Source organism: Haemorhous mexicanus, chromosome Z, assembly GCF_027477595.1.
Source record: "Haemorhous mexicanus isolate bHaeMex1 chromosome Z, bHaeMex1.pri, whole genome shotgun sequence".
NCBI classification, from domain to species: domain Eukaryota; kingdom Metazoa; phylum Chordata; class Aves; order Passeriformes; family Fringillidae; genus Haemorhous; species Haemorhous mexicanus.
The window spans coordinates 15977764-15995821 of record NC_082381.1 but is presented as its reverse complement, the minus strand read 5'-3'; the positions used below and the strand labels follow the sequence as shown (position 1 = coordinate 15995821).

At 34.7% G+C, this 18058-nt stretch overlaps 1 protein-coding gene across 9 annotated transcripts in view; it reads left to right on the top strand.

Moving 5' to 3' along the window:
- PAM (peptidylglycine alpha-amidating monooxygenase) overlaps positions 1-18058 on the top strand; it is a 119084-nt gene that overhangs the window by 79809 nt on the left and 21217 nt on the right. For 6 of the 9 annotated variants that reach the window (XM_059873327.1, XM_059873325.1, XM_059873326.1 and 3 more), the window contains 8 exons: positions 181-248; positions 1852-1932; positions 2037-2113; positions 2395-2498; positions 5324-5511; positions 6164-6229; positions 6469-6540; positions 16334-16639. In XM_059873327.1, coding sequence (XP_059729310.1) covers positions 181-248; positions 1852-1932; positions 2037-2113; positions 2395-2498; positions 5324-5511; positions 6164-6229; positions 6469-6540; positions 16334-16639 — 962 coding nt within the window. The remainder of the gene's footprint in view (positions 1-180; positions 249-1851; positions 1933-2036; positions 2114-2394; positions 2499-5323; positions 5512-6163; positions 6230-6468; positions 6541-16333; positions 16640-18058) is intronic. The other 3 variants (XM_059873330.1, XM_059873329.1, XM_059873328.1) reach the window with 1 other exon arrangement.

Below are 18058 nucleotides of genomic sequence, written 5' to 3'. Positions count from 1 at the left end.
ATGGTAGCAAAAAATAGAGGGAGAGGGGAACTGCTTTGAAACAGCTTTGTTTTAAGGAGACCTGTTTAAGATGTAATCTGATGTTTGGAAATTGGTGGTATGAAATAGTATTGGATATTAAGTCACTTGCAGTTATGTTTTACAGAGGTTGTTTACCAGAGTTTGCATTTTCCATTGCAGGCAGCCTTTGATTGCAGGAATGTATCTTATGATGTCTGTGAACACGGTCATACCACCAGGCAAGAAAGGTGAGTTATCATTTTACAAAGCGATTATGTGATTTCAGCATCTGATCTATTATTGTTGCTTATTGTGGAAGAAAATTTGACAGCGACTTACTGATATGTAGATGGACAAATTATTTATTTGACTGATTGAACAAATTAGGAAAAAAGTAGTTATGTTTAAGATTGTAATCTGTTTCCCTATGGCTACATCAGTAAAGGCAATCAATGCTGTATGAACAAAATGTGCACAAATAATAATGAGTAGTTCTTTAATTTATTTTCATCTTATATTTTATAAAAAATGCCATGCCTCTTTTCTAATTCCTCCTCTCCCCTCTAAAAAGCCATAAACTGCTTAGGACTCTTCTTCATATGTCATTCATGACTTTTGTGATTCTAGTAGGAATTCAGTTTTAAAAAATTAATTTCTACCAGTAAGGAGCTGCTATTTAAGATTTTTGTTCCCATGTTGGGAGTAAAGGTCCTAGTTGGTTAAAAGGTCAAAATGCTAAAGAAACCCCAAACTGTAATAAAAAGTTTCCAAATTGTTTCTGTTCAGAATCCTGAATTTTATCAAACCTCATCTTGGAAGCTCCCCAAATCCTTTCTTTGACTAGCATGGGATGTACTGTTTGAAGGAAGTTGGACACTGACTGTACTCTGCTATACCAAATTTTTAAGGAGATAACCAAGAGTACCATTTGTTCCATTCACAGTTAGCTGCCTAAATACGATGAGGTTGTCAAATGCTCAGCTGACTCCAGCTGTTTAGTGAATTCAGCAACTTGAAACATTTTTTAATTTTAACTGAAATTAAAAATATTTTGCTCTCTGATATGAAAACCCACCAAATTAATCCTCCACTATCCCCAAGAATATTTGATCAGTGTAGGAATTTAATTTTTCAGCTGGGGGGTGAGGGAAAAGGGCAAGCAAGCTGTTCTGTAGTTGCTGATAACTTCCTTCTTATGTTCAGTCAAATTTACAGCTCTTAAGTGGAGCATGAAATTTGTTAAAACAGGAAGTGTGGTGATATCTCTCAGAAAGGCACCAGGATTTTTCTGTAGGCTCTTCCTTCGTTACTGTTACTGCACCTAACACAAGTACTACCCTGTAAACATTGTACACCGCTTCTGTGACGAAGCCTCTTGTCTAAATCTAAATTAGGTCAGGGCCTTTATAATCAAGACTTCATTGTAAATTGTATCAGTTTTGAATTATATCAGTTTATTTTAATTTTCCCCTGATTAGATTATTTACCATAGCTATGTTTATTTAAGCAACCCTCAACTAGTCTGTAAGTAAATGTATTACTTGTTAAATAGTAGTAGTGTACACTGAAAGAAGTTCTTCTGGCTTTCAGCCAGAAATATTTTATATATATGTCAGCAGATTAAGTAATTTTCAAGTAACCTGGACTATATTTTATTAGTTTTTCTTTGCAGATAGCTTGAGATGGACACTGCAGAAATATAAGATATTATATATTATCTTTTGAAATTATCTGCTGTCCATTGTACATATGCTTTTTGTAAACCATGCTGAATGAAGTACAGTAATTCAACTTTTCTCTGTTTGATAAATGATCTGTTTGTCATTGTTTATTGCTGTCATATTTTCACAGTGGTTGATGCAGACATTGCCTGCCATTACAAAAGGTCTCCAATGCACCTTTTTGCCTACAGAGTTCACACACACAGACTAGGTAAGAGTAACATAGGAATATCAAATGTCTAACAGAAAAATGCTGACCCAGCTACATATTTTTTGACGTATATCTCACTTCTCATGTATATTCATATCTTATAGGTAAAGTAGTGAGTGGATACAGAGTGAGAAATGGTCAATGGTCATTGATTGGGAGGCAGAGTCCACAACTACCACAGGTTGGTTGGGTTCTTTTTAGTTCTGAATGTAAATTTTAATTATCTTTGTTTCAAACTGAGAAACTGAATTGGAAATCACATGTCCACAGATTTGCGTCATGGTGTTTCCAGTGGTTATGGCTGTTGTGCTCCTGGAAGTGAATATTGCCAAGTATTATCACAATTAGATTATGATGCAGAAGTCATTTCAGATGTGTAGCACCGTCCTTCTCATCAATGTCTATTAACAGAGAGAATATGAAGCACTTTTCCTGATTGTGGTGAATCATCCTCTTTTTCAGGCATTCTACCCTGTGAAATATCCGGTAGACATTAGCTATGATGATATCCTAGCAGCCAGATGTGTGTTCAGTGGGGAAGGCAGAACTACAGAGACACATATAGGGTAAATTTTATCTATTCGCTCCATTTCAGAACCTGGTTTGCCAGGGTGTTGGTTATTTGTAGAAATGTTTTTCTTTCCATGTCTTCTTCCAAGGTAAATCTAAAAAACAGTTTCTGCCAGAATGTTTTGTTATGCTGTCTGATCTATGTAAGATTTAACTCCACACCATATTCATTGACGTTACTTATGTGAATATTTGCTTTGCTGAAGTGTTCAGAACGTTTTTGAAGTGAAGCTGTACTGCCAGACAACTTAGTCAGATGTTGGGCTGATCTGTTCTTAGAGAAGGATTCAGAATATCAATTCTAGAAAATATATTTTTTAATCAGGTGACAGTATTAACTGTTTATGGTGAAATAATAAAACTTCACAATTCTCTACACTATTTCAAAATGAAAATGTATAGAAGCTTATGAAATTTTGATATTTTGACTTATATATTGCAAAATCTAGCCTTAAAATTCTGGACCAATACTGAAATTACCTTTTTTCAGTATAAAAATGTACAGGCCTTTATGAAAAACACTCAAACCAGAAATTACTAATAATAAAAAATAGGAAAATCTGAACTGTGTTAGTCACTGATGCGACTCAGCTGCAGGTGACAGACACAGCCCTGTAAGATCAGGAGGACAAATACAGGTGTAAAAATACATATAGTATTATATACTCTCTGGCTGAGGTTCTTTAAACTGTAATTTAATGCATATGTAGAGAAACAAAACCTGTGGAAATCTCTCCATTCTCTGAGTGTGTGCTGCAGCATTCCAAGGAAAGAGATTTTTATGCATTGAGCACCCTAAGATTGCGTCTCAGTGGAGGGTTAAGGATTAAACATGGATTTATCACCTTCCAGTGGGCAGTTAAGATAGTGATGTATAGCAGTTGGAAAAAATCAGTTGAGAAGAGGTTTTTACAGATACTAAGATGCTAAAAACATAAATGTAACTGCTGACCTTTTTTCATAAGTTCAAAACGTTTCTGTAACTTTCCTCAGAGTAGTTCTTATTTGTTGAATAATCCTTACAGTTTAAGAAACAGTCTTAGGAAAATTATGGTATTTTCTTTCAATGTACTAGTATGCTTTCAGTGGAGAAACTCTCTCTCTGTCCTTTTCATTACAGTAATTGTTATTATTATAACTATTGTTTTACTACATTTATTATTATTTGCTTGCACTATAATATATGTGTATGGTATGAATGAACAATATGGTATGAATCATTACATATTGTTTATTAGTATCATCATTATTATTTTTAGTATTACTATTATTTATTTAATAATATTTAATATTTAGTAGTATTATATTTTATCACAAGTTTTGCTTTTTCCCACTCTGGGGAGGGCAGGAGTGGGGGCAGTGAGAAGCAGTACTTAACTGCCACCTGAAATTAAACCACTACAAATGCTTAGACACAGTAGCATGTCAGGTGAACCACAGTTTGTGTAATTTCCACATCCCATTTTCTGCTGGAGTTTTAAAGAGGAAGCAATCACAGTGATAAATGTTGGAGGTCCAACAGTGAAGTTAATGCTTTCTAAAAGCTTAAGCAGAGCTTGCCCAATTTTATAGTCTCCAAGGGATGCCAAACTTCCAGTGCATGGAAATATAACCAATTCCCCTTTTGTAACAGTCTCTTCTCCCATGTTTCCCTTTCTCCCCTCTGGCTTGTGTTATTATTGTTGCTATGGTGAATAAACGAATGCTGCAGAATGCTCCCGGAAAAATCAGCACTGATGTGTTTTGCAAACAGCTAATAGAACACCTCTGTACTTCTTTAATGAGTGTAGGCTCACTGTTTAATTGTGAAAGCTAATTTAAAATCTTGATGTAAATCCCTTTATTATATGAACTTCCATTAAGAAGTCCTAGCTTACTAATTTTCAGGATTGTAGCTCTAAACAAAACGTATGAACCTATATGGCAGAGGAGGAATCAGACCACAGTTATAAAGAGGCCATATATACTCTGCTTCACAAAGTAATATTTTTCAGAAAAAAAAAATCTTACTTCTGCCAGCTGTTTTTTTCTATTGAGGATAGGATTATGTGGCAGTAGAGAAGGGCCACTTCTATTTCAAGTACATGCACAACATTTATCAAAGAGCTGAATTTTGCTAGTGTTTCATCCTTCCCCTTGCACTCATGTTTTTGTTACAGAAGCTTAAGAACAAGTTATTCTCAAGGTGAAGTGCTCTGTTCTCTTTAAGAGATATTTACAGTAGCTTAATATGTTACAAAAAATAATTTTTCAGTATTAGAACCAGTGTGATTGGACAGTAAATTAATGCACATGATAAGGAAAGGGGGAAGACTTGTCAAATAGCTGCTGAAATGCAACATATATGTTATTTGCAACAATTTCAAATTACATTTGTCCAAGATTTATAGAAAAGTAAGTGATTAGTAATGTAATGAATGATTCAGTTCTGTCATATTTAATCAGAAGATGTGCCCAGTTGATAACACAATGGGAACTGTGTGAAGTATGCTGGACAAATTAGAAGGAAGAGCAGTTTGAATAGGTGATGCAATTTTCTGTGAAAACAAAAGCAAATTGCTGGGAAGTTTTGAGATATATTTTGTCTGAAGCAGATGTGGTTGGGCTTATCCTGCTGCATTTGTCCACACTGCTTTTCTCCAGTACAAACCAAAAGTAATTTCTGATATTCACTGCAATGCAGGTATTGCATGCTTTAGCTTGGGACATCTAAACATTTGATTGCAATATTTTAGTATCCTGTTAAACAAGTTGGATGAATTAAATAATAGCTATTCAGCTCATTATTTTCTAAGTGCCACATCTTTTCTGTACGGTGTAGGGGTACTGCCAATGATGAAATGTGCAACTTTTATATTATGTACTACATGGAAGCCAAGCATGCTGTCTCATATATGACCTGCACAGAGAACACAAACCCTGAAATGTTCAGAAATATTCCGCAGGAGGCAAATATTCCTATTCCAGTCAAGTCTGATGTGATGAAGATGATGCATGGACATCATGAAGGTGAAAATCCCTTGTAATCCTTTTTATTCATGCCATCTTATGCTCACTGATGTATTTCTCTGTGTTGTGTTGGTATGCAAAATTTTCATAAAGAGGTAATGCAGTTTTGGATAAAATTCAAATTGCCTATTAATAAAGCATCTTGGGATTCTGCTGTTGATTTTGGTGGAAATGTCTGCTATAGTCTTTTGTCTGTTTCTTACTCATGTTGTCTTCCAATTTCTTACATATTTTTACAGTTGTGTGGCCTGTGTGCCCTAAAGACTGGTTTCTTTTTCTATGCCAAACTTTATATTAAAAGTTTCTTAATGTTTGTCTTACCTTCTGTCTGTTTCCTACAAAATTGAATCATAACATTGCCCTAGTTTTCTAGATCCCACTGCTGTGTTATGGGAGAATCAAATTTTTACATTGAACAGTTGTAGGCATATAAATAATAGCAACAGTTATTATCTAGAGGTAATCTGACTGATGTGTCTGTGTAGCAGGTACAAGTTTTAGTTTTTTATTTCACTTTTTTACTGTTGTATTGTATGGTATGACTACTATGTTAAAAATATCACATATTTTCAGAAGGGTATTTTTTCCTCAGTAGGGTGGTGATACCCTTCACATGCAGAAGTTAACATCATACTCTAAACCCATTTTTCAGAAACCAAGGATAGTGATACAAGTTCTTTGCTGCAACAGGACAAAAAAGAAGAGATTTTGGATCAGGGTAAGCACTTGCTTATTTCTATGTACATTTTTATTTCTATATTTATTTCTACTTCTATCTTCTTATATAAATCTTAATTTTTTTTCTGATTGTTTTAGTGCTGTGTTGTTTGATATAGCTACTGTTTATATATAAAAATGCCAAATGTTCATTTCTGAAGGTCGTTTTTCCACAGTAGGGGGATACTTAATTTCATTCGCATGCAAAGGCTAACATAATATCCTAAATAAATTTTTTAGAAACCAAGGATAGTGATACAAGTTATTTGCTGCAGCAGGCCAAAAAGGAAGAGGCAGAGATTTTGGATCAGGGTATGTACTTGTTTATTTCTGTGTCAAGTAAAGGACTCATTCATGTAAAATATATAAATAATTTAATGATTTAGGAAGTTTTTAATCTGTTTATCTTTAATTGATGCAATTTAAAATGTTCTGTAAAGCTAATAGGGTTGCATGCTATATAAAAAAAGAATTAGTTTGCCACTGATCTCCAGCCTTGTAGGTAAAATTTATTAGTGCACTTTAATCTCATAATGTTTTCCTGTTCTTTGTTTAATTTGCTGACAAAGATTGTGATTTACTTGTATGTGCGTGTGTTCTGTATGTAACTATTTGCTATTAACTCTTCATTGATTTCTCAGTTTGTATTACCATGTGTGTATTAGGAAATGATGTTCTTATGCTTTAATATTTGCTGTACATGCAAATATTGAGTTGAAGTTGAATGCAGCTGTTTAATACTCTATTTTTGCTGTATTTGTGTATATGTATGCATTATAATGCACACAAAAATATAGATAATACTTAGCTGGAGGAAAAAATCTATGACTGCTGTAAGGATTTAGAAATACTCAGAATATTATTTATGTTTCAGAAATATCTTAGACTCTACTTAAGTTCTTGTGTGTCATATACTGTTAGATAACAATCACTTCAGTTTTACTTTTGGTTAAGGGGAAGACCTCATCAGCCACAGATTCATACAGTTTCCATTGAACAATGTTGAGGTTCAAGGACTTAATTAGAGGACACTTACTTTTGCCTTTCAGAAGAGCAAAGATTGGACAATGTTTAGAATTTTTGAGAATGTCTCCAAAATGGAGATTTTGGATTTTTTATGTACTCTGCTGTTTCTTAGAGTTAACTCAAATAATTAAGTTTTGGTTACATAAAACCAGCTTCTGGAGTGTGAAACTCTCTTGAATGAAAGAACTTTGAACTATTAGAAGCAGTATTTACAGTGGCATATCTGATATTTATCTTGGTCAATTCAAGATGTATTTTTTAAGAAAGAAAAGCAATTCAATTTTTTTAATCCTGTTTCAGAGCAGAATGAGCTATCTGCTTATAAATTTATGTGGAAATTCATGCTGACAATCTGGTTTACCCTTACATTACCAATAAATGCATTACCATTGATCAAGGTTCTTGTTATATATATGTTTTATTAAATTCAGCAGTGTTGGGGAAAAAAGTGTTGAAGAATGTCCTGCTGGTAAAATGTTTTTGATTTGTCTTTGAAATGTATGTTGAAGACATTTCCACAATGCAGTCTGGTTTGCTGAGAGCGCTAGTTAATATATATGTCCTCATCTAAGCTGTTTCTATGGAAACACACAATTTTTTGTTCATTTGAAATTACTTGGGTTCATGATGTGAAATACCAAAACACAGTAGTTGCTGTGGATTTATTTTTTTGTTCTTAATTGTTAGATTAAGAGAAATAAGATAAAAACCAGTTCAGGTTTGGTTTTATTTTTGTCTCCAATGAGAGAAGGTTGAGTGGCTGGCTCAGAAAGTAGGTTTTGGTTCTGCAAGTGCTCACCAGATAGACTGGGGAAACCAGGAGCTGAAAATGATCTGCAAAATTTGCCTGTAAAAATTATATAGAAATTGGAGTCCAGTTTTGTGGAGCAAATCAGTTTTAAGCAATGGTGTTGCCAAATCATCCATCTCCTCAATAACTTCAGTGAGTTAGCCAGTAGGAACCAAATTTGAAGAAAACCTTAATGGCAGGAAAATTCTACAGTTTGGAGGGAGGAGGCAGTGGATCCTTCATGGAAGCACATGCATACATCCACTGTGGCTAAGGTCATTATACAAATATGTCCTTTCACAGAGGTAAAGGACAAAAGGCTTTCCCTTTATGGTCTGGCATGACATATTCTGTATGATAACCTTATCTACAAAGCACAGAGACACCAGAACTGACTCTTTGATTAGTTCTGTTACTGCTGAGCTGTTACTCAGTAAATTCAGCCTTTGATTTGCTCAAAAGAAAGCATATCAACAATTTTCCAATAATTCTGTGTTTGATCTTGCATGGGTTTCTTTCTCTGTGATTTATGTTTTAGCAGCTTATTTTCCTCTTCTTAGTTTCAGGCAACTGAAATAAACACTGTTATTTCACTGTTACTTCAATAAACTCTGAAATGGTTGCTAAATTTTTGTGGTCCCATGGAGGTGATGCCATGATGATTTTTTGCCCTTTCTTTTTATATACCTTTTATGTATTCACAGTATTCTTAGCATACATACTTGGAATTCTTTAAGCCTGATATCTTGACATAGTCCTGATATTCTGCAAGGCAAAAACCCCAAACATCCTAAAGGCCTCACAGCTGGGGGCCAAAAAGCCTCACACTATCTTGAGAAACCAAAGCCTTCTGTAGGACATACTTTGTAAACTGGATTCAAGTCCCATGTAGGGAAGAATGCTTTAAAAAATGTCATGCCATTCATTTAAACTTCTCATTAAGGAACCTTTGTCAAATATACTAATCTACAAAGTCCATAAAATTATATGTGCAATATACCATGTGTTGTGTGCATTTTGACATATTCCACCTTGACGAATTTTTGCACCTAAGGATCCTTATTAAATACCAAGATCACCCTTTTGTCCCCTAACTGTGTTTGGCTCTTAATCCTAGAACTAGAGAAAAGACGTCAGAGGTACTTACTAACCTGGAGGTAAGAGATATGGCCCAAGAGACAACATTTATTGTCAGAACTATTAAGGATTTGCCTCAAAAGAGGAAAACAAAAAAGTCTGCTGTATGAAAGTATCTGTCTGCAAATAACGTGTATATCATATTTGCCTGGGCATAGAGGTACCTCCTAGTCACACACAGGATGTTTATTACTTTGGTGCATCCAGGTGTTATCATTGCTTTTACATTAAATTTTCAGTTGGATCATCTTCACTCATCAGAGGCACATTAATAAATAATGCAAATATAAGAAATAAGCAGTAACCACCACAAAGTGAACTAGCACTCTGCATGAAGACAAAGCCAAATCTCTGATGTGTTAAAATTTAACTGAACTTATCTTAATGAAACTGATCTCATTATATAGTTTCTGAAACAGCAGTGAAGATTAACTTTTCATAGGAAGTGAATGATTGTAGGACCTGCAATTGATTTAGATGTTTGGTGTTGGAAAGTTTCTGGTTCTTGTTGAAGTGTCAAGTCTCTAGTAAAACAAATAATATGTATGTTTAGTTTTTGTTCAATAGAAGGTTGATTAAATTGTACTCAGTAGATACAGAGGAGCAAAATAATTTATTTGTTAGCATTCATTATCTCTGTCATATGTCTTTACCTGTTGAAAAAATATCTAAATGTATTTTGTTCTGCTTGTTGATCACTTTCCTGTGTAGTGTAGTTCAGGTTTGTTTTGGTATGCAAGCAGTGAAGCAGCCCTTACTACTGAGAAAGTTTGCTGATGGTATATCTGAAAGCTTTAGAAGCTTGTGCATATAAACAATAGGAGAATAGCTTCTTAAAAAAAAGGAAAAAGTAACACAGGGGATGGTTAGTCAAATGTCCAGTATTCAATGTTTTGACTGGCTCATGATTTGATATCTCATTTTGTGTGTATTAGGTATAATCATAAACTGAAGGAGAAGGGGCAAAATTTCTCAACTAAAATTAATACAATAATTTGATTATATTTATATTACTATAAAATATATTTAATATATTAAGCATAATTAAATATAATTATGTTTAAATGGCTTAAAGCAAAATTCAAGGCTGGCTTGAGCTGAAAATTCACTAGCAGCATATAAAACAAAAATTAGATTTTGGGTTTTATTTTAGAATGGCATATGTGTACGCATATGTGTGTCACATACACATATATGGGAGAGAAAAGAGTTGAGATTTTCATTGTACTTCTGGTATTATGTTTTCCATCGCCCTTTAAAATGTACATTTTTTGTTCTGTCTGGCTTAGGGAATTTAGGAGTTAGTACCAAAACAGTAACATATATTTTGCTTCTGATGATGGAATCTGAAGTGAGTCAAAGTTGTAGTTGCTCTCAGCACTGGTGTTGGTTCTATGAATACAGTGGGATTTTTCCCCTTATCCCTCATTATTTCTTTGTTGCCATGAGACTAAGTTAATACAATTGGAGTAATAACTTACTTAATAGTAATTTACTTGGAGTTCAGATGGGAAAGTTCAGTATAAAGGAACATAAGTTCTTTCTTTTGCAGCGTCCCAGATAGATTCATGTGAGGTCCCTTTTTCACACGTATTAACTGAATGTATTAACTGAGATTCCATTAAATCTTGTGTGTTTAAAGTAATATGGCAGTTTCAGTTAAGCATTCAGGTGTTAGCTTCTATAAAGCTGAGCTTCACATTTGCAGTCATTACAATTGCAGTCCTAGTGGTGAGATAGGTTGCACATAAAACACCTCATTGTATTTCTGCCTTGTTTTAGAGAGTGAAATGTGTATAGTCAGAGAAATAGTACACAACAGAAAGAAAATTAAATGGCTCTGTAGTCTAAGGTGATTTGATGCTCTCTGATTACAGCGTGTTTTTCTCTAGGCTCTTACAAGAGTTGTAGAGTGGTTCTAGGTAGCTGGGTAGTCTGATGTTGAGATCTGTTTTCCCAGTCTTTTAGGATGTACAAAGCAAAGAACTGAAGCTAAGTCGGCATATACAGAGCACCTGCTGAAACCAACTGGAAATGTGGCTTGAATGTAAGGTGTGGAATATGATACAAAGTACCCTGTAAATTCACACTCTGAGATGTTTCTAGGTGGACATTTGATTTGTCTAGCAAAGTAAGAGTAATCATGGACCGTAATTTTGCAGTACAGGCTGAAGTACTTTAATGCAAGCATGTGTTTCATAAACAGACATGATGGAATAAAAATGTTAGGAGAAATCTTTCTGTTCAGTTAAAATATTTTTTCAGGAGTTTTTGGAAAGAGAATCTTTGAATAAAGTTAAATATACATATATTGTGATGGCCCATTGACTGCAGGAGGAACTTTCTTTATAAGAAAGTTTAACATCATATTCTGTACAAAATGGGGTCTGAATAAAGGTTACACATAAATCTCCTATTTATGAATGCCTATCCCATCTTTTAATTATTTTCATTTGTATGGTATACTTGCGTATGACTGCACACACACACACAGAAGTATTTTGCACAAGGTATTTGTTAGACAGCTGGGAATATTTTCCTAGGTTGTAGCTGAATCTGTGAGTTGGGAAACTGAAATGTCTGTGCTGAGTTGCATATTTTCTGTAAAGTTCTGCATTTCTTAGAAAAGCTGGTTACAGTAAAAATACATTGAATGAGGTCTTTGCATCTGGGATAGAAATCTCTGGTTTAAGTGAAAGAAAGAAATGCAGCTCCTCTGCTCTCTGCCCATCTCTCTTTTGTTTCCTTAAGGGAAAAAAAAAATAAAAGAGGGGGAGATGTGAAGGGAGGCTTGCAATATCCTGTGGGGCAGGTGTTGAAAGGAAGAGGAAAGGAGAATCAGCATGCAGGCAGGCCCTCAGTTTTTCAACAGTGTGTTTTTGGGATCATGTTACATAGCAAAGCCATGGAAGCAGCATCAACCAAGAAGATGATGTACTTTTATGCCACCGTGGGCTACATTTCTTTCTAAAATAAATGTTTTATATAGTCTACCCTTGCTAGTTTGTATATGACTATGAGAAAAGAGAGGAGTTTGATTTGTTAGGTGATTAAAAATTCTTAGGAGAAGCTTGAAACCAAAGACAAATTTGTGTTCCAGATGTGGGATGTGTAGAATGAAGTGTTTGAGACATTTTTAGATTAAGGCCAGATGTACAAGAAAATCATCAGACGTTTTCAGGCTTTGACAACATGTTGAGGCCTCAGATTGTATGAGATCTCTTAAAGAGATTACAAAAGTGAGATAAAAGTGACTGAATTAAACCTTGGAAGAAAATACTACTAAAAGGTACTAGGAGTGATATATACTGCTAGGAAATTATAGTTAGGGAGATTCAGAATAGCTGAGGATTTGCTTGCTCTCTCAACACTGAACGATCCTGCTCCAAGCTGGATGAGCCTTTGATTTGGTTGGGATAAGGTTATTCATAATCTTCACAAAAGCATCTTCAGCACAATACAATAGTAAAAAAGGACCAAAAAAAAAAAAAAATAAAGGCAATTGGTATAAACTGCGTATCTAAGCAGGAAAAGTGTACAAGAAGCATAGAAAGAAGCCATTTTAAATTGAATGTTTCATCTTCACTGTCTGACTCTTGATTTTTGTTCTCTGCCAATGTTATGATTTTGTTTGTATGACTGTAAACCAAAACATTGTTCTATGAAAGAGTTTCGATAGTGTAGAGCCACCAGAGGAGGCTTAAATTTACTGGAATAAGCTTGTGGATTGTTTCACTCTTGAGATGTTGGTCTTGACAGCTATCACTTCTTCCAGAAAGAATAAGCTGCAGGTGTTTGTAGCCAATTATCTTTTCCATTGAGGAAACTGCTGATAGCTTGCATGTAAGAAATACAAGTATCTTCTCTGAAAGTGACCTAATCAAGCAGCTTTCCAGAGACTGCGCTGCTAGATTTCAGTTTCTTCAGTAAGATCAAGTTGGTGATTCACCCATGTCTTGGTCTAGTTATACTCAGGCATTCTAAAGGCCAGGCTGTCTCATCACAAACAAGACCAAGCATTGATCAGTTTTCCTTTACTACTGAGTATCTTCAGGCAAACAACACCTCCAGCTGTTCCAGCTGGTACAAGACCTCTGCAAAGTAGTAACACAAGATCATGCTTTGATGTTTGCTGGATATTGCTTTACACAGAGCAGCTTTTACTCAAAAACAACATGAGTCTGCTCTTTGCTAGTTTGTCTAGTAAGTTTTGAACAATTTCTTAAAATTACACTGCTTATAAATTATTGCAATCTGCCTGGACATCACTAGCAAAGCTGAAAAAAAGCTAGATGCACATTCAGAGTGTGGAATTTACGGTAGGGTTGCAGACGCTGGGTAATCAGCAAAATTAAATTCTTCGCTTCAATGTCTTTTGTGCCTTCTAAATACTCTGAGTTCTGTCAAATAGCCAGGACACTGATAGGGCAGTTCAGCCTAGTGTTTCTGCCAGAAGTTTGGAGGTACTGGTCACACACGTAGACTTCCTGGATGTTTTTTGATCTTTGTGTGTGTTGAGATTCCATATTCATTTTCTCAAATGCATTCATTTAAGGAAAGGATCACAGTTTCAGGGCACCTGCACTTCTGACCACTTCTGTTCACTGATGCATACCCTTTTCCATACATTCAGATAGTTCCTAAATATTTTAACTGCTGTGGTTACAAAACCCCTGCTTAATGGAAGCTCTAACAGAACAAGCTCATTTTGGAAAATATCTCATGTACTCCCATGGATAGTGGTTATATTACTCAAACTGCCCTACTCTATAGAACAGTGTTCAGAGGTTTGTCATATATCTTATGGTCATTGGCTCAGCTCTAGGAGAAAACCAAAACAGATTACTGACTTGAATCCCCGATTAATAGCTTCCATAAAGACCACTAACTTTTCATGAAAGCATTCTGTCCTAAAAATTATTCCTGGGCATGTTGTGTCTTTTAAGTAGAATTCTCCTGCTCTCTTTTCTTCTTATCCCCTATTGAGCCCTATATTTTAACAGTTTCTTTTGAAGCTGCTAAAATCCGACACGTAAACAAAAGAACTTTTTTGTCTTCTTTTTATTTGTTCAACCAACAAGCAATATCTATTTTAGAGACCGGGTTAATTATTCTGTGACAACACTTGACAACACCAGAGATAAAATGCAACATTTTTGGCTGAAGCATGAAGCTGTCAAACTTCTTCACTCAAGTAGAATGAGCATATAAGCTGTTAGAGTTCTGAAACCTTTGTAATAACTGTAGTATGTTGATGTCCTTTTGCAGCCAATAATTACAAGGCAGTTGATTAGACAGTTGATACAGAACTAGGAGAGGGTAAACTGTGCAGGGATCATTAAGCTTGCTTTAAAAAGGTCAGCAGTTCATAATAGCATCAGGCTTGTTTGTTTAAGGAGAAGTCTTACCACTCAGACCTCTCATCAGAAATGATTGCTTATAGGTCATCTATAGGTCTCCAGCCACAGAGAAAACCAAAACATTTGTTTTGTATGACATTCATTTAATTATAAAATGCTGGGGAATAAAAAGGCCAGTGTAGAGTATTTTAATACTAAATGTTTCCTTGATAAAGGAAATTTCAGCGTTTCTGCTTCAGCACCAGTTGATGGTTGTTTTAGTAGTAAAAAATCTTTCTCAGTATAGATATGGTTTGTATCAAAAACTCCTGTGATATACTTTTGAAATGTTTGGATTTGTTTTGAATCAATACTTGGACTTGTTAAATGACAGTGTTAAGATAATGGAGTGCTCCAGCTTTAAGAATTCCATTGGAAGCAAATAATTCGTATTAGTTGAATAGCTTAATGATTTTGTCTCTTCTCTAATTTGCTTTGTTAATATCATTGAAATTGGCCCTGTTACTTCAGTTATTATTTTCTGACAGACTGTGTCATCTGGGATATTTCATTTCCAAGGGCAAGGAACGCAATTCTACTCAAAATCATTGAACAGGGACTGTATAACAACAGATGACAGATCCTCTGAGGATCGTTTTCAAAAGACTTAATTTCCTCTCTCCCAGGCTGCAAATGATGATTTCTGGTTCTGAATGGGTTTTTTTGGGTTTTGATTTTTTGTTTGTTGCAAGGGTGGGGTAGCGTTTGTTTCTTGTTTATTTCTTTGATTTGTGTGAAAGCCTCATTCTTTATAGTTTCACTTTTCTTAAAAGTTTTCTATATAGCCTGTCATAAAACAATACAGTTTTTAAATAACAAGTGATTTGTGTTTGAAATAAAAGGATACCTACTTGCAATAACTCTTAAAGTACATTCAATGTCTCTTTCCACTCAAATGATGTAGTGGTATTTAATAGAACTTATAATAGTTTGAGGCAGGCAAGATACTTGGTTAATAAGTTCTGTTTTCATAGTTTTTTTGCTGTGAGCTATTGTTCTGGAATGTACTGAAATGTTTGTTGAATGCCTAAGAAAGTTACAGTCATAACTTTATTGCTAGCAGGCACATTGAGAAGATAGTTTTACCTCCACTGCCAGATGATATCATGACTATTTGGAGAAAAAGAAGGAGTATAACCCAGACTGAATTGATAAAAGCAAATTTAATTGTTCATGTCTTTTTTTTACAGTGGGTGCTATAGAATCTGCTTGTAAATGGGAAATTCAGTATTCTTACAGCTTAAGCTTCTTATACAAAAAATATATTTTAAAAAGTATCATGATTATCTATTACTGTCTTTGTAAGTGAAAAATTTGATAAAACTATAGAATTTTTCCTTCTTTGATTTATAACTGCAGTAGCCTGGCAAATCCAGATAATTCCATCATAAATATTCTTTTACTGAGACGTGCACACTTTTTCCTTTCCCTTTTGCTTTCATTTTTCCTTCCTCTTTTTCTCTTGTTCCTTGTTCCCAAGAACAGAGGTGATGATTTTTTTATGCTAGTGTCAGATAAAAATGAGCATCTATATGTAATTTAAAGTCAGTAAGGATTTGACTGTATCTTTGCATACTAGAAACCTGGCTCATTCAGTTCCTGAGGCTGAAACAGTTCCTCTTTGCTACTTTTGCCAATAACTGTTTGAATAACTTTGTTACATGTTACCTTGCTGAAGCCTTCTAAAACTACTCGATCTGGTAGAATTGGTTTATTTTCTCTTTCACTCTGATCTTTTCTCTTTTCTGTACAGGTGATTTCTATTCACTCCTTTCTAAGCTGCTAGGAGGAAGGAAAGATGTTGTACATGTACATAAGCATAACCCTACAGAAAAAGCAGAATCAGATCTTGTAGCAGAGATTGCTAATGTAGTCCAAAAGAAGGATCTTGCCAGAGAGATCACAAATCATGATGAAAGGGACAATACTAATCTTGGGAGAGACAGAACTCAGAAATTCTACAGACTAGAGTCTACCTTGAGGCCACCAGAGAACAGACATTTGTCTTTACAACAGTCTAAACATGGCGAGGGAAGCTGGGAAAAAGAACATAAAGGAGGTGGGTTGGGGTTAATTTTATACATTGAAATGCTGTGCAAGAGCTGTGATCCACATTGCAAAATCTGAAGGGAATTTCAGTGGAGGCTTGGAAGTATTTTGCGTAATGTTGTTCCTAATTATTGAAATATTCTCCCTCTAATTTAGAAGTATTTCACTGGGGTCATTTTGCCCTCCATGTGTAAAGAAAGAATGTGTGCTGATGGCACAATAGTAGCACTTCAGTACAGTATTACAGGAAGTGAAGAATTTAATACAAGGAACTGCTGTAAAATGGTCACTGGCATAATCAATATATTTTATGAGTTTGCTGACTACTTTGGTCTGTCAGATACACAATTTTATAAAATTTATTGCTGTAATTCTACCAGATATTTTTCTCTCATTCAGAAAGAGTGGTAGATAATCCTGAAAAATTCTTCAGAAGTAACATTTTCTGCATATTGATTTCAAATTGGGCTTGACTCTCCAAATATTCTTGTTCTGGCAGTTTTATTGTGCTAGAAATATAATTTATTCCCTTCAGGTTTCTATGACAGCAGAAACCATGAAATTACTGTGTTTGTTTTACTTGTGTTTTGGTCTCTGTGATATTGACTGTCCTTAGCCTTACTTGCTAATGTGGAAAGCCAGATAATGCAGCATGTGATGAGTTTCTCATAAAATAAGCTGATATGTGTGCATGAAAGCCATCTGTATCCATAAGCTGTAGCCACACATGCCAGCTTTTATGTTGTAACCACCCAGATTGATGTTTCCAAGTACTTTTGTACACCTATATGTATCATCCATCAACCATTTGATTTTTATTTCATTTCATAATGTTAACATGTATTGTCTCTTCTTATAAGCCCTGGGTTTGTATTTAGAAGAAAACCAAAGATGAGGACTTGAGAGTGTTACATTGTACAATCCAGTTAAATAAGAGCCTATCAAATTGTTGGCAGAGGGACAAAAAAACAGGTAGAATGTTACTATATGCCTGACATATGTGTAAATCATAAATAATTCCATAAACCTGACTGGAATTAAATGTTCAGGAAAGTAGTGTGGATAGCATTTCTTTCATGTGGATAGTTTGTTCTGTTTAGACTAATAACATGTGGTCTATACAAAGAAAGAAGAAAATTCCTTTCTATTTTCACTGATCCAGAAGAGGAATGTCAGTGAGCTGAATACATGACTCAGTTTGGCATACCTTATAGCATGAATTCTAACTACAGAAAGTATTTTCTTTCATATGTCAGTAGCCCCCATATTTGGGAGTAATTTGTTGGTGGGGAACTAATTAATAAATGAACTTTCAAATTATGCAATTTTGAGCTATAAGAAAAAAAGAAACTGAAATTTTCCTAATAAGCATTTTTAGGGTGTTTTTTTATGCTTGTAGTACCTTTAATTACAGAATTCCTGATCTGCA